The sequence below is a fragment of the Pimephales promelas genome, chromosome 1 (assembly GCF_988280905.1).
Source record: "Pimephales promelas chromosome 1, fPimPro1.hap1.1, whole genome shotgun sequence".
Classification (NCBI taxonomy): domain Eukaryota; kingdom Metazoa; phylum Chordata; class Actinopteri; order Cypriniformes; family Leuciscidae; genus Pimephales; species Pimephales promelas.
The window spans coordinates 39670013-39686006 of record NC_142769.1 but is presented as its reverse complement, the minus strand read 5'-3'; the positions used below and the strand labels follow the sequence as shown (position 1 = coordinate 39686006).

Below are 15994 nucleotides of genomic sequence, written 5' to 3'. Positions count from 1 at the left end.
TATGAAACCTTTATAAAATTAGAATTTAGTTAAATTAGGAAATTTAGCTTTTATAAACGTGCCTTGGAAAAAAATTGTTTTGTTGGTTTCAAGTTGCTCTCAGTTAAAACAGACCAAACATGCATTTTAGCCTGGAAGTAGTCTTGTCTGTGAAAACGGGGGAAATATGTTTTAAAAACGCTGTGCAAAAAAATAAAAATAAAACACTTTTCATGGTAGTTACATACGAATGACACTTAATGATAGTTGTCACAAACATGCATAAAACGTCCTTCATATTCATAGCATGTCATGGTTATGAAGGCGGCATGTTCAAACGTTGTGCAAAAAAAATAAATAAAACACTTTTCATGGTAGTTACATACACTTGACCAGCAGGTGTCACCAGCGGACGGTTTTTGATTTATGATTTATGTTAAGCTTATTGACAGTATTTATTTTTGTTTATATTATTATTATTATTTAATATAAAATATTATATTTTTAAATAAAAATATAAAGAGAAACATTTATTCACAATATATAATAAGCAACAATTTAGCTAGATTTCATTCACTTTCTGATTTGTGAGATGAAATTCTCTTCAAGGTAACCAAACCATTTGACCAACACAAAAACGTCCCTCCTCCATGACCAGCACGCATCATCCCGCCTGTTATAAAAGTCATTCCATTGGCTGAATTCACCTGGCAATCAACATTACAACAACAGGAAGCCGCTTGCTTCTTCTTTAGGATTGGTCGATTGTATTGCGTCTTGGCCCACTCATCCAATCATTGCGCTTCTTGAATGAAACGTAGTGGCGGTGGCGCGGGTTTTATATTTATTGTGCGTTAGGTCGGCGGGAGATAGAGCTTTGCTCATGAGAGTTTAGCCAATTTACTGTTTTTTTTTTCTCTTTTTGCGTCTGTTGGAGAGTGTAAACTTAAAACCATTAAAATGGAGGAATTTGGCGTTTATGCTCTATTTGGAGTAGATGAACCACCCCAGCAGATCTTAAGGTAACGTTACAGATCACCGAGATAAACAAACATTGGAAATGTATTGGGCTCTCTATTTTTATTATTTTAATGCAATTCAAGTTGCGCGTGCTTCCAGTGATTCAAATAGTTTTAAAGCATGAAATATATTCAGATAGCTTCATATATTTTATTATTATAGTTAAGCAATGATTGGAGTCATGCAAGCGTTGACAGTGCAATGCATTCGTGAAATTCTTGCGGGAAACAGAAAATCAAAAAAAGACGCACACAATATCAACTGTACTGTAGCTACCTGTCCCGGTTATACATGATTTATTATCCACAGCAGACGTGATGGGTGGCAGAGTTCAGTTGAGATCCAGCCTGGTGTTCAGCTGATGGTTCTCTTCTCCAGAGGAGACTGGGGAAAGAGAGACTCAATCTCTGTGGAACTTGCTGATGAGAGGGACATACCCATAAATATGGGAAAACTAACACCGTTTAATAAGTAAGTTTACTGTTTGTGTCAAACCAATATAGTATATTTTAGTTGGAACCTTTAACCTAAACCTTCCCTCTCCTCAGATGTCTGTCATGGGAAGCTGGTGAGGATGGAGTCTGGTCCAGTGGAGCAACCTTAACTGTCAAACTCAGTGGGGTAAGTAAGAGACACTACAAAGATTTAAGCACAGACAGCATCGAATAAAAAAAAAATCACCCTATACTTTTTCTAAATGCATGTTATTGATCTGTAGAGTGTGAACAATATTATATTGCCATATTATAACAACACATGCCAGATTTCCCTATATATAGTGATTGGCGTCATCACTCTGTCTCCTCTTGAGGAGTTGAGGAGATTACCCCCAATATGTAAAGCGGTTTGAGTGCAGAGAAAAGCTCTATATAAATGTAACTTATTATTATTTCGTTTGATGAAACCCGTTACAATCAATGTATTGAACCAAGTGTTGCTTTTTATTGATGAGTTTCATTTGGATGCACATCAAAATACAGAAAAAAAGAGTTTAAGAATAAAATCTACAGAATAAATTCATGTAAAATGTTAAAAAAAGGACTGAAGATGCTATCTTTGCTGAAAGTTAAAGGGATAGTTCACCTAAAAATGAAAATTCCGTCATCATTTACTCGCCCTCAAGTTGTTCCAAACCTGTACTAATTTCTTTCTTGTGCTGAACACAAAAGAAGATATTTTGATGAATGTTGGTAACCAAACCAATTTTTCCTTTATACTATGGAAGTCAATGGAGACCAGCAACTGTTTGGTTACGAAAGTTCTTCAAAATATATTTTGTGTTTAACAGAAGAAAGAATTTCATGCGGGTTTGGAGCAACTTCAGGGTGAGTACATTATGACAGAATTTTAATTTATAGGTGAACTATCCCTTTAAGCTATCGGCAAAGATAGCAGCATTTTCAGTTCTGTTTAAAACATTTTGCATGACCCCTTTAATCAAAACAATCGTAATATTTAAGAAGTAAAATTCAACAATGTTTTGTGAAACCTGTGCTTATCTGATTGCAACAACTAACTTACCCATAATCCTGTTTTCCATAGGGTACTAGTGATTTCTTGGATCCAGTATTGACCGTTTCACAGATGGAATGCACTCCAGAGGTAAGTTTACTATTTCAACTTTAGTTAGTTTCGCTCTGTGCTTGCCGGTACTTACCTGCAGAATTTTCTCTCAATTCATTGTTTTTAGTGCAACTCCACAGCACCTGTATTAAGGGAGTGTCCTGGCAAGAGGAAGTGGTCTCAGGGAGAGGAGGAAGAAGAAATCAATGAAGGGAGAGGAAAGGAGAACATCTGCCCTAACGCCTCCCAAAAGGCAACACCTCACAGACGTGGCAAGAACAATCCTCGTGGAGGTCAAACACGTCTGTTCTCTCAAAAAGAGGAACAGACTACAACTTCCAGTTCTCAAAGCCACAAGGCTAAAGGCAAACAGGCCAAAACCCCCTTACAGACTGGTGAGTTTTTTTTTTCATTTTTTTTTTTTCATTGCTTGTATTTAGAGGGTGTATTAATGCTATGTTATGATATTTATTTTATGTTTGGTAATACTACTTTTCCAGCTCCATTGGACAAACCGTCAGGTCGCTGGGGTCAGACTCTCTGCCCCATTGATCCTCAGACAGCCATTTTGATTGGAGGACAAGGATCCAAAATGCAGTTCTGCAAAGACCCCATCTGGAAACTGTGCACAGGTAAAAATGTCATGTTTGTCTCTCACCATGTCAATAGATTGTAATTTTGTTATTATATTATATATTATTACATCTGCTATCACTTGGTAGATATAATTCTGCTCTTAATGTCTTCATGAAATGGTATTTTCTTCCCTATTGTGATGCATATCTGAGTGAAAAAATGAAAAAACAAGAAAAAATGTAGGTTGAGACTTGAATTGATAGGATCATTGTGGTTTGCTTTTGCTATGATCTCATATGAGAGACCAGTAGTCCTGCCCACGCTTCAGTAAAAACATAATCAGAAAAAAAAGAGATGCTGCTGAATGAGGGAGGGGAAGTTATTATGATTAAAGATAATGAGGGCACCTCAATAAAATAAAGATGTCACAGAATGACAGCTAATAATTTTCAGACAGTATGTATAAAAAATAAGTAAATACTGCAACATTGTTCATTTTGATTTAAAGAAGACTTTTTTTTTTTTTTTTTCAGAGGATCTTTCTTGGGTGCCTGCTGAAACCCTGGCAGAAGGACCGACCCCTGAGGCCCGAATTGGTCACACAGCAACCTATGATCCGGAGTCTAAGCGTATCTTTGTGTTTGGTGGCTCAAAGCATAAGAAATGGTTTAATGATGTTCACATCTTAGACACACAAAGCTGGCGTTGGACTTTGGTAGAGGTTAGTCTGCAATTTATTCAACCAACACCTGTCAATAACTGTACGGTATTACTGCAACACAAGACTAGGCATGATTTGTTTTTGTTATAGATGTCACGGTTTTCTCATCCATAGTAAATGCAGATTTCATTTTATTAGCCAGTAGGGTCTGAATATACTTTGAAAGCTCTTTTGGATTTCGTTGACCTCTTTAGGCGCAGGGAAAAGTGCCTCCTCTGGCTTATCACAGCTGCAGTATGTTCCGGGGAGAGCTCTTTGTGTTTGGAGGAGTGTTTCCTCGCCCACATCCAGAACCAGACGGCTGCAGTGACTCCATCTACATCTTTAACCCTGATATGGCCATCTGGTATCAACCCATTGTCAATGGAGAGAAGCCTGCACCACGCTCTGGGTAGGGCTGTTCATGTCTTTTTTTCCTTTTTTTTTTCTTTTTTTCAATCAAAGTAGTCCACAATTATCTAAAGTTACATCAGCAAAATTTTGAGATCTGTAATACTTCATTAATTTCATCATGACTGATAGTGATGTTTTAAAACTATTTTCAGCTGTGGATGTGGTATATGAGTTGTTTCTTTCTGACTTGAACAGATTTTGATTAATTTGTGCAGGCACTCAGCATGTGTGATGCAGGGGAGCATCTTTGTGTTTGGCGGATGGGACACTCCTGTCTGCTTCAATGACATGTTCATGCTAGATCTCGGTAAATACTGCAAGAATTGTTACTCTTTTCAAGACTTATTATTTAATTTGGATTCTCACCGTCTTATTGGGGAGAAATAAGGAATAACTAAATGTGTAAAGTCACTGGAAGGCAGTAGTTGGGGTAACCAAATATTTTCTGACATTGACTGAATTGTTTTATCATTGATGGGAAAAACCTGAATCTGTCATTTTGACAGATTACACTGTTGGTGATCTACTGTAACTTGTGACTAATTCCCACCCCTGTCATGTTGTTGGAAAGCATGCCTATTAATTAACGATTACTTGGTCTTGTATCAACATACAATTGCAAAAATATCATAGTAGTTGATAAAGTTTCCTTGGACGGCTGTTATCTTGTTGTTAAAAGAGGTGAAAAAAGAAGGACTAATGTGGATGCAGTGGCGAAAGTCAGTACAATACCGGCACAGGCGAGGAGGACACAGTTTAAGTCCATGCAGACCAGGTGGAAGGGTTGAGTTCAGGCTGGTGGAGAAAGTCTATTGAGTTTAGTAGTTCAGTTAATTTGTGTTTAGCGTAATTGTACTATTTTGTAATATTGCGTTAATATTTGCCTGTTCAGGCACAAAGGTTCTGTTTCAGTGACCTCCGCTGTCACTGCGGAAAAACAAACATTCATCTGCTTTGTGTGGTGTTGAAGATGAAAAGTAAAGTACAGTCTCTGTTCTCTTTAAATAATAAATAAATGCATAATCTAGCTAGCCTATATCCTTGTCCTGTACATCCGTGATTAAAAATTTAAATGTGAATGAAAACAACAGCTATTAAATAGCTTCTTATCATTAAAAAAAATAAAATGATGGGTACTAATAGATAATGGCTGAAATTTTAGACCTTGTCTGTCAAAATGACCAAGTTTAACACAACCACTGCTGGAAGATGTTTTACCACTCATAGATTTAATTTCAGTACTGTTATTTGAGGACAAAAAATCTACTAGACATTTTTTCCATGGTAGAGGAGTGTCATATATCCATTGTATACTTCCATTCTTTATTCATGTCTGTGTAGATTCTCTGCATATTCAATACCTAGTATAATACTGTTTTACACATTAATTACGGAAGCACTCTTTAAAAAGTGGAGTAGTCAACTTAAAATAGCATATTGTCGCATCCTATTTCAGGCTTGATGGAGTTTTCTGCTGTGAAGACAAGTGGGACAGCCCCCTCTCCTAGAAGGTAGTAAATTGTATTACAAAAGAACAAACATTTATGTTAGCAATAGCAAACAAAATGTATAAGACATTTTCAGTTGTCTTATCAAACTTTATGTAACCTATATCTGTTCCATACTGTATCACAGCTGGCATGGCTGTGCGGTTCTTTCTGACTGCAACTTCCTGGTCCATGGCGGATACAATGGGAACAATGCACTGAGTGACGCATTCATCTTCAACACAGGTGAGACTTGTGTTGGGTTTTTTGCTCCAATTCCACTTCCAGGCCTCTATCATGGTTGCTATTACGGTATATATGCTAATACTGATTAACATTTGTGGGTTGATGATATTCTGTAGAAGTCTTTTTTGCTCAACAAGGCTGTATTACAAAAAAAATAATTAAAAAAAAAACAAGGCTGTATTTGTTTGATAGAAAATACAGTAAAAAACAGTATTACTATGACATTTTATTACAACTTAATTAACTGTTTTTGTTTGTTTCTATACAAGGGTTTGACATAAACTGAAACCTCACCTGGTTTTAGACCACAATAATTTATTAGTATGGTGTGGGGCCTCCTTTTGCTGCCAATACAGCATAATTCTGTCTTGGGAATGGCAGATCCAAGTCCTTCACAGTGGCCAGAGGGATTTTGAGCCATTCCTCCACCAGCAACACAGTGACCTGGTCACTGTTCTGGAAGAGGAAAAAGTTTTCTGGCTTGCTCCTTCAAAATACCCCAAAAGTGCCTCAAAAATATTTAGATCTGGTGACTGTGGAGAGACCATGGGAGATGTTCAATTTCACTTTTATGTTCATCAAACCATTCTGTCACAAGTCTTGCTGTGTTTATTGGTACATGCTGCTGATATGACACCCCCTTCAGGGTACTATGTTTGAAACATTAGGTACACATGGTTCTCCAGAAGGGTTCAGTAGTCCTTGGCAGTTAAGTGCCCATCAAGCACAGTAGGGAATACCATGATATTACAGCCCAAACCATAACTGATCCACCCCTGTGCTTCACTCCGGGTGTTAAAGGGATACTCCACCGTTTTTTCATATTAAACTGTTATTCCCTTAAAGAGTTAGTTCACCCAAAAATTATGTCATTATTATTGACTCACCCTCATGCCGTTCCAAGCCCGTAAGACCTCCATTCATCTTCGGAATACAGTTTAAGATATTTTAGATTTAGTCCGAGAGCTTTCTGATTACTGTGCAGTCGAAGTGTTCCCATGCACTTGCTGTGGTATTCCGCCATACAATATAGTTATCCATTTTACTCGCTTAGAAAAGTGCAGCGTTTTATGTTGTGTCGCCATTCTTGGTCGAGTTACACTACTCGAGTAACTGTATTTAAATGGGGAAACCGTGGAGGTGATTGGTCACTTCTCTGCTTGCATCTTATTAAATGTACTTTGCTGAGCTAAGTTCTAACAAAGTTTCGCCGCAAGATAGAGCGATTTAGTGCACGCACTGAGACGAGAGAGGTATGTATCAATTCGTCTTAGTTAAGGGAATAACATAGTTTAATGTGAAAAAACGTTGGAGTATCCCTTTAAGCCTTTTTGGGCCTTCTCTACACTGTAACTCCCATGGATGTGTGAAAGACAGTGAAGGAGTACTCATTAGAGAACAATTGGCACTGTTGGCAAAATCGAACCCGATCCGAATTTGTTTAAATGATATATGGACAAAAGTTTTGGAGGGAGTGTGTAAACGTGATTTGGCACTACATGAGGTCATATTTATTTTTACGGACTCTGTGTGCAAGGACCTTTTACTCTTGTTGGATGTGGATTGTCATACGTGGTGGTATGTCAACATTTCCCCATCGATACAATAGCTCTCAGTACACCACAAAGGCTTGCTGTCCTGGTCACAGATGTGCCAGCGAGAAGTGGGACCTCTTGAACTGATATGAACTCCCATTACTGTATGTTTTGTGGAATTGCAATATTTTATGTGCAGCTGTGCTATTGCTCTGCTAATTCAACCTTCACACTCTGCTCTTACATGATAGAATGTAAAATCAGTGAAAAATTAGCCATCAGGCCATGGATATATACCGGTAGGCAGGAAACCTTCAGCACTGTATTGGCCAGCGTTTCAGTTTCATTTTCCATGCCTGCCTGTAATGCCGAAGCTGAATTTTCAGCATCATTACTCCACTATTTAGTGTCGGGTGACCTTTCAGAAATCATTCTTGAATGCTGATTTGGTGCTCAAGAGACATGAATTATAATTTTCAATGTTAAACTCTTGTGCTGCTATATTTTTTCAGGACTGATGAATAGAACGTTCAAAAGAACAGCATTTTATTTGCAAAAAAAAAAATCATTTTAAATCATTTTAAGTTTTGTAAATCGCTGAATAAGTTACAACTTTCTTTAAAAATTCTATTGACCCCAAAATTTAGATTTGTAATGTATGTTGTTACATCCCATAAATGCTGTTGTTCGATTTTAAAAGTTGTATTTAACCTGGAATATTCCTTTCAAAGCAACTAGCTTTTACTATTATTTTTAACTCTTTTTTTTATTTTTTATTCCAGACACTAGTTGCTGGTCGTCTCTGTTTCTATCCCAGCTCAATTCTTTCCCCCGAGCTGGACATTCCATCATTACAATGCCCACTACATGCAGAAAGGTAAAAAACCTCATTATGGACTTTATAAAGCAGTTTTGGTTCATTATTATGGTTATTGATTTTGACTGCTCAGACCTTTAATACTAGTGTCTTTGCATGTACAGGGATCTATAGATGAAGAGGAGGACCTTCCAGAAGCATCCCCACAAACGTTGTTGGTTTTTGGTGGAGGTGACAATGAAGGGAGCTTCTTCTCCGACCTTTTCACTATGCCAGTAGAAGAGCTAAGAAGAGACTAAATGCTTGCATCACAATTCGGTTTTACATGCTTTTTTATGCTGTGCTTTTTCAGATTTTGTTCTTTGTGGTTTGATTGTGGCTTATTTAAAGAGGTGTATTACACTTTCACTCAGGTATTTGCATTATATCATCCTTTATTAAGTTTATGCCCAGACCATGGGAAGTCAGTCTATATTAATGTTATGATTTGTGACACAAGCCCATTATTATTATTATTCTAGATCAGTAAGCGTGGGCTGTTTTCTTCAAACATCATTAGATATAGACTTGTTTTCTTGTTTATTCCATTAAGGGATTCAGGTTTGATCAACGAAAAGCTTTTTTGGTGTTTTGTATATACATGCTTTTAGAAAAAGCTTCTTTTTTAATGTCTTTGTAAAATTATGATTTTGCTGTAAATACTGTCGCAGCAAACCTGTTCAAAATTAAACGTTCTTTAAAAATACAAACGCCTCTTTTCTTCAGTTATTCGAACACTTTGATTCAATCACACAGCAGGTCAGTCACACAGTCACAGATACTGTATTTCCTGTGTCCAGGCATCTGCTAAATTTCAAAATCTCCACGGAAACAACGGCCGCATGATGTCACCACACGTCTACAGTCGTCGTTACGACCGCGAATACCGCAGTATGCGAGCACCGACTGCTACTACTGCCTAGAGAGGATCCGTGCACGGATCCGCCGCCGCCCCTCCCCGTTCAGCCCCCCTCCGCTCGCTCCGGAGATCGGCCATGTTGCCTCTCGCGCTTGTTCCGGTATCAGGCACGAGCGTTTGAACAGCTCGGCCGCAGTACGACACCGATCCGCCTCCAGTGAAGCCCATTTCTCCACAGCCCCGAAGCAATCATGGATTTTACTACCTGACTGGATGTTTCTCTTTGGATACGAGCCCTCAGACGACTCCTTTCATTCAAGAGCCTTTGGTCACCGGGGTTCCGTGAGTGGCGGAAAACGGTTTCGTGGATCATGAGGGTTTTTCGGGATTTTTAAATCCATTTTACGTCTCCTTCATTCTCAGCACTCACGATTGATTTTCTCTAACGTTATATCCGCATTCAGTCCAGCGCCGTTTGTTTCGTTATCTCAAACTGACGGTTGAGGTATTTTTTTCACCTTTTGTTGATACTAATTGTTTTGAAGGTCGGTAAAATTGTGATTTTTGGTTGGCCTAACAATTCATATCACTCGCAGAGAGATACTTTTCCTTTTCGTGTCCTCGTTCTCTGTCATTTTTAAGACCTGGAAGGAAATGAATTGTTTTAAACTCTCGCTTATTTCTTTGGTAAACAAATATAACTGTAAGTCAGCTCCATGTTAGTCTCTCCAAGAAGACCTTCATAAATAATCAAGGACCTGCTGTTTATTTTTCAACTGGAAACTTCAATACAAGTTTTTTTTTTCTCCACATATGGACTGATGTTGGGCTTCAACTTGTTGATCTCTGTCTGCGTGGCTAGTTCAAGCTAGCTAGCAACACTTATTACTTCTGTCAGAACAGACGAATAGCCTGTAAAGGCAAGCTTATAAATGCTTGTCAACCACTGAAAACGTTTTTATATTCATTTTCCTCCCCGTGGCCTTGATTTTGAGAATACCTGGGCGAAAATGACAACCCGAGGAGGAGTTGGTGTTATAGAAAATTCATCCAGCCAGGTGAGACATATCTTCACTGACTGCACAGAAACGAATATGTATGAATGTGTGTTAGTGTTTATTTTTGGGAATTACGTCATTCTTGATTTTCTTTTTAATTGTATTTCCTTCAAGCTTGTCGAGCTGAAAGGCAGGTGTCTGTAGCTATATAAGTTAGTTGTCGGGAAGAGTTTCCCTGACTCAACATGACTTCCCTTATCTGTTCATTGATAGGCTTGTCAAGGGTAACTTTCATGTTCCTCGCAGTAGATGTTGTAAATCTGTTGTATGAACCCTTGTGCATCAATTAAAAGAAGTTACACATAGGTCCATACTGGACAATAATGTCCATGCCAAAAAAAAAAACTTAAAAAGTTGAAGCTCAGGAGACACAGACTTAAATTTTGTCTCATTTTAAAGACCATTGGCAGATTATTGCTAAATAATTTAGTTTTTTTTTTAAAGTTAAGTCAAAAAAGTTATATAGGTTTAAGTTTATGAAAAAGGATTTATACATTTTATATAAAATGTATATTTTATGAAACCTGTGGTACTCTAAAACGGTTAGAAAATCAAAGCCATAAATCTAAACAAGTTGTGTTCCAAATTTGAGGTTGATATCTCAAAAAATGCGCTTTCAGTATGATTTTGGTTGGGCGCAGTACCGCATTTTCCCCATTGGAAACCAGCAAAACTCAACTGGTCACACAGGGGTTTTATTTGTTATTTGCAGTAGTTTTTCTCAAATATATGACCCTGTCCCACAAAACCAAGTAGCACCTCATTGAAGTACACAAGATCCAGGGGATGGAGTGGATCCAGATCTAAGGGGTGGAGATGGATAGGATTAGGGGTGGGAATGTGTAGGATTAGGGGTGGGGTTAGGGATTAGGGGGCAGAGATGGATAGGTTTAGGTATATGTAAGGTGGGAGGAGTTAGATCTAGGTCCAACTCCTCCCCCTGGATTTTGTGTTCTGCTGTGAGGATCATCTCACAAAACCAGTCACATGGGTACATTTTTTGAAATGGAGATTTATACATCAAATGAAAGCTGAATAAATAAGCAGTCTATTGATGTATGGTTTGTTAGGATAGGAGAATACTTCAAAATACTTAGGAGAATAGGAGAATACTTCTAAATACACTTATTTTAAAATCTGCGAGTGAAAAAATCGAAACATTGAGAAAATCACCTTTAAAGTTGTCCATTTATGTTCGCGATTGTGCTGCATTCATTAAAAAAAATTTTTTATATAAATAATATAAATATTATATTAAATATATATAATTTATATAAATATTTAAAATATTTTCATGGAAAGTGATCTTCACTTAATATCCTAATTATTTTTGGCCTAAAAGAAAAATCGTCATTTTGATTTATACTATGTTTTGTTGGCTATTGCCACAAATATACACATGCTACTTGTGACTGGTTTTGTGATCCAGGGTCACATATTACAACACACAGACTCACACATACACATTTTTTTTATTACACACATAGAAACCACTCTGACATCCATACCAACACACCCACACAATTATTGCTGCATAATTTATCCAATTGGCTCTATAATATGCCAAAGCAGAAAACAGGAATAAAACGAGTTTTTGCTTTATAGGCCAAACCTGAAAAAATGGCACCATCTGGTAAAAAAAATTGTAAAAATTTCAATATTGAAGCCTTGCCAACAGAATGAAAGTCTCTTAACAAAGATTACATCCTTTTATAGTTAAATGGCCCTGGGATTATTAAACATTTTGCATTTTTAATGGATTTCAATGCAGACATTTTTGTAAGAATTTTTAAAGAAATGGGGGTGAAATAGTAAAATTTCAATAAAAATACACACTCGAGACAAATTTTATGCACTTAGCATAAACACAGGCAGAGTTATTAAAACTAAGCTAAACTGAAAAAGACAAAAATGTCCATATGCACAAGGCTTAATACTCATTTAATAATCATTTTGTTCTTAATATCTTAATATCTAACATCTTAATAATCATTTTGTTCAATGGATAAACTGAAAATCCCATATCAGTAAAATTTAAGTCTGTAAATACAATGAAGTTAGATGAGTCTAGACCTGATAACAGTGGTTTTCAACCTGGGGACCGGGGCCCTCAGGAAATTTCCAAGTGGGCCTCAAGAATCAAGATATTTAAAATGTTTTAAAATAAGCTAAAACTACTAAAAACATTTCTAATTTATTTTCAATCACACACAAGCTTCTGAAATTCAGCTATTTTATTATTTTAAGTTGATTTATATCTAAGTATACCCCTAATTTCTGTAAATAAATAAAAAAAGCAGGGCAGAGACTTCAAATGTTGTTGTGGAAAGTCAAAAAGTTTTAGAACCACTGGTCTTATGAGAAAATCAGTCTCCAGGTAGTGCATTTGACATGGTAACCAGGAAGACACTGGCAGTAAGAATAGCCAGCCTTGTCCCTCTCAATGTGATAAGGCACAGATTGCGGTGCGAGTGCCAGAGGATGGAAAATTGAGCCATTCAGAGTGAGGAGGAGGATGACAGATTCGGTGCTCATTAATAACTCATGCCAGTGTGACTAATGCTGACTGAGCTACATACAATACAGGCAGCGCTAACGTGTGTGTTTTCCGCTAAGTGGCTTAATGAAAAACGAAGGACTTTATATCCTTGTCCAGCTCTCTGGATGGCCTCTCTGAGATCTCTAACCTCTTCTTCAGAGTGTGTCTGTTTTAGCAGAGGAAGAGTGTGAGGAATGAATCACTGGTGTTAATCATACTAGTGAGGTTGTGGGTGAGTTTCAGCCTGCTATGTAGGAGGAGAGGTATGAAAATGTGTTATTATTTTGCATTATCTGGTTTGTTCAGGCACAGGGAAAAGGATGCTTTGCATACAAAAATCAGACTTGGAACAGTGTGTTTATGTTTATGACTTGGACTAAGTTTTGCATCTTTGGGAATTGTGTCTGTCATTCACTCACTGCGCTGTTTCTTTATTGACTTTTTAATTGCGATGTTTATTTTAATACGCATGGGTCACACAAACATGGGCTTTTTTCAATAGGGGTTTCACCGGCGACCTTGGTGTTCAGCCTGAATTGAGGACCATTTGGCCTGTGACTCTGTTCTCCAGCATTGTGGCATCCATGTCTGAAAAGTACACCACCCCAATAAGTGTTAACACAGGGTTTCCTTGTCCTCAGTAACTCAGTGTGTCACCTTGCTGATACTGTGACCTGACACCACAGGCTTGTGTTACAGTTCCCTGAAATCGCAGACCCCAAACACAGATTTAGATTGAGAGAAAGGGCCTTCACCTGTTTCTCATCCTCTAACCTCTGCGTTCTGATGTTTTAGCTAAATCATGTGGTTCAATCTCAGTGTCCATTGACTCAACATTTAATCAAACCTGACCTTATTTGCTTCATTAATACACACGTTTTGGTCATACTGTGCACAATTAATGAGTGCATGTTATTCCAAAGGCAAAATTTTTGTCACCTGGGCTGTGGGTTGGGCAGGTTAAAGTTCACCCAAAAATGAAAATTCTGTGAGTATTTACTCACCCTCATGTTGTTCCAACCCTGTAAGACCTTCGTTCATCTTCGGAACACAAATTAAGATATTTTCGATTAAATCTGAGAGCTGGATCACTCCTCAATACTAGTCCTATTAGTGTTTTATACACTCTAAAAAATGCTGGGTTGTTTGTTTTAACCCAATTTTGGGTAAAATATGGACAAACCCAGCCATTGGGTTAAAAATGTAATTTAAAAATGTAACCCAATGGCTGAGTTTGTCCATATTTTACCCAAAATTGGGTTAAAACAACCCAGCATTTTTTAGAGTGTAGTATTTATTTACGAAGTTTTTTAGTATTTAAAGAAATTTTTTAGAAATTCAATTACACTGATATTATGTGTTTAAAGTACCATAGTGTTTTCTTTTTTTTACTAATAATAATTCTAATAAGATGCCATGATATACTATTATTTACTATATTATATATACGTTATATACTATTTAATTAGCAGTTCTGTCTAAAGATGTATAAGAACTGTTAAATGAAGTAAACTAATGATAACATAGAATTGGATACTAGTTGGCAATGGCAACAGATAATTATTGCACATTATTGACTGCAAGATTAAAGAAATACATCAAGATGCTCATGGGGGGTGAAGACCTTTGTTTTCCATACCCCATTCGAAAGGCCTTAAAAGATTTTGACTGGCATTATTTCAGGAGTTGTCCACTATCTTTTGCAAATTCTTGTCTGGTCTGACTTAATTCTGGTTTGGAACACCAATATGCAGTGGCACTAGGAAATATACCACATTGCTAATGATGTTTTATGTTGATTTTGAAGTGGTTTGGTAGCTTTTGGCCATTATAATCATCTGTGTATTGAAAACTATGGGGTGTCACTATGAGATTTTATGGCCAAGCTTTTCTAAATAGTCTATTGTCTCTGTCGAAAATCATTATTTTTGGGATAGTTGGGATAGTTTAGCCCCCCCCCCCCCATAAGGTATATTATTATTTTTTGGGGGTGAACTATCCCTTTAAATACAAAATGAACATATTTTCTGCTGTTGTGATTCTATCTTACTGTCAGTATTTGTCCTTATCGCTGTACATTTTGTGTCTTTAATGTCTGTCCACCTGCGTGGTTACAGATCGCGTCTTGAAGTCCTTAAAACGTGTTCTTTGCTGTTCAGTCTGGTGTGGTATTTAGACATCCTCCATATACTACCACAGATCTCTGTTGGGTCCGCTGACCTTGATCAGACTCAAAGACTCACAGTTTTCCACTGCAGTGATTTACACTATTAGCACTTCTTGCTTCACTAAGCATATCATTTCATTTTTTTGAAAAATGGCAGCAGTTTGTTATGAATGTGAAAGTAGTAATCCTGATATTATCCAGTCAGTCAAAGCTGATCTGCAAGCGCTAGATCGCATTGCAGGTATATAATCTTTTGAGATGCTTAGATATAAACAATCCATCGTCACGCCATCGATAAGGATCTGCGACTGATTATAGTAATTCCTGGATTTATAACTCATTGAGGATTGACAAATGCCTCTTTAAAATGGCATCATCTTATCATTTAAGCAGCTCTGTTTTATTACTGTTTTTTCATCTGGAGTAAAATATCACTAAATGTTTCAATTCTGAAAGATTGAATTGATCATCATGTAAAAAATAATTACATCTTGATTTCTATTTAAACATATTTTCTCACTCATTTTCTCAGATTTAACTTCAGTATTATTCATGTTTTATATACACAAACAAAGGCCAGTATTGACATAGAGAACAATAGGAAAATAGAGGTGAAAGAACAGGTTATAAAGTTATAAAGAATGGGTGCCATCATTGTAAATTGGTTTGTTTGTTTTGTTTTTTTTTTTTGGTTGGTAAGTCTCTGTGAACTCAAATTGTTGGTTCTGTTAAAAATAAAATAAGTGCGTTACTTCATGAAAAGAGACTGAACCGCGTCCACATGTTCTTAGACTGTATGAGGGGATTAGGTGTGGTTAAATCTGAAGGGGTGGCCGGCATTACGTTTGACTCACTGTCATTACTGATAAATTACTAGATGGGACATCAGCTTGTAGGAAATGGCTCTCATTCAGGTCCTGTAGCCTTATAGGAAGACCCACAATAATACAGTGATCTGAACACATTTGAGTGTCTTGCTGCATCTTCTCAGATGC

At 37.1% G+C, this 15994-nt stretch overlaps 2 protein-coding genes across 12 annotated transcripts in view; both read left to right on the top strand.

Moving 5' to 3' along the window:
* The first annotated feature begins 772 nt into the window (after positions 1–772).
* On the top strand, positions 773–9075 carry krcp (kelch repeat-containing protein). 2 transcript variants are annotated; one of them, XM_039659584.2, is made up of 13 exons: positions 773–1001; positions 1312–1470; positions 1548–1620; positions 2542–2601; positions 2690–2957; positions 3063–3194; positions 3672–3859; positions 4054–4250; positions 4468–4559; positions 5709–5763; positions 5888–5985; positions 8303–8397; positions 8502–9075. In XM_039659584.2, the coding sequence occupies exons 1-13, from the start codon at positions 940–942 to the stop codon at positions 8634–8636; spliced, it is 1614 nt and encodes a 537-aa protein (XP_039515518.2). In that variant the 5' UTR covers positions 773–939; the 3' UTR covers positions 8637–9075. The 2 variants fall into 2 exon arrangements, with proteins under 2 accessions (XP_039515518.2, XP_039515509.2); XM_039659575.2 differs by having other exon boundaries at positions 802–1001; positions 1309–1470.
* Positions 9076–9304: 229 nt separating this feature from the next.
* Positions 9305–15994, top strand: part of mark2b (MAP/microtubule affinity-regulating kinase 2b) — a 55150-nt gene continuing 48460 nt past the window's right edge. For 5 of the 10 annotated variants that reach the window (XM_039659268.2, XM_039659260.2, XM_039659232.2 and 2 more), the window contains exon 1: positions 9307–10293. In XM_039659268.2, the coding sequence (XP_039515202.2) occupies positions 10246–10293 (48 nt within the window). In that variant the 5' untranslated portion in view covers positions 9307–10245. Of the gene's footprint in view, positions 10294–15994 lie in introns of all 10 variants that reach the window. The other 5 variants (XM_039659215.2, XM_039659198.2, XM_039659206.2 and 2 more) reach the window with 3 other exon arrangements.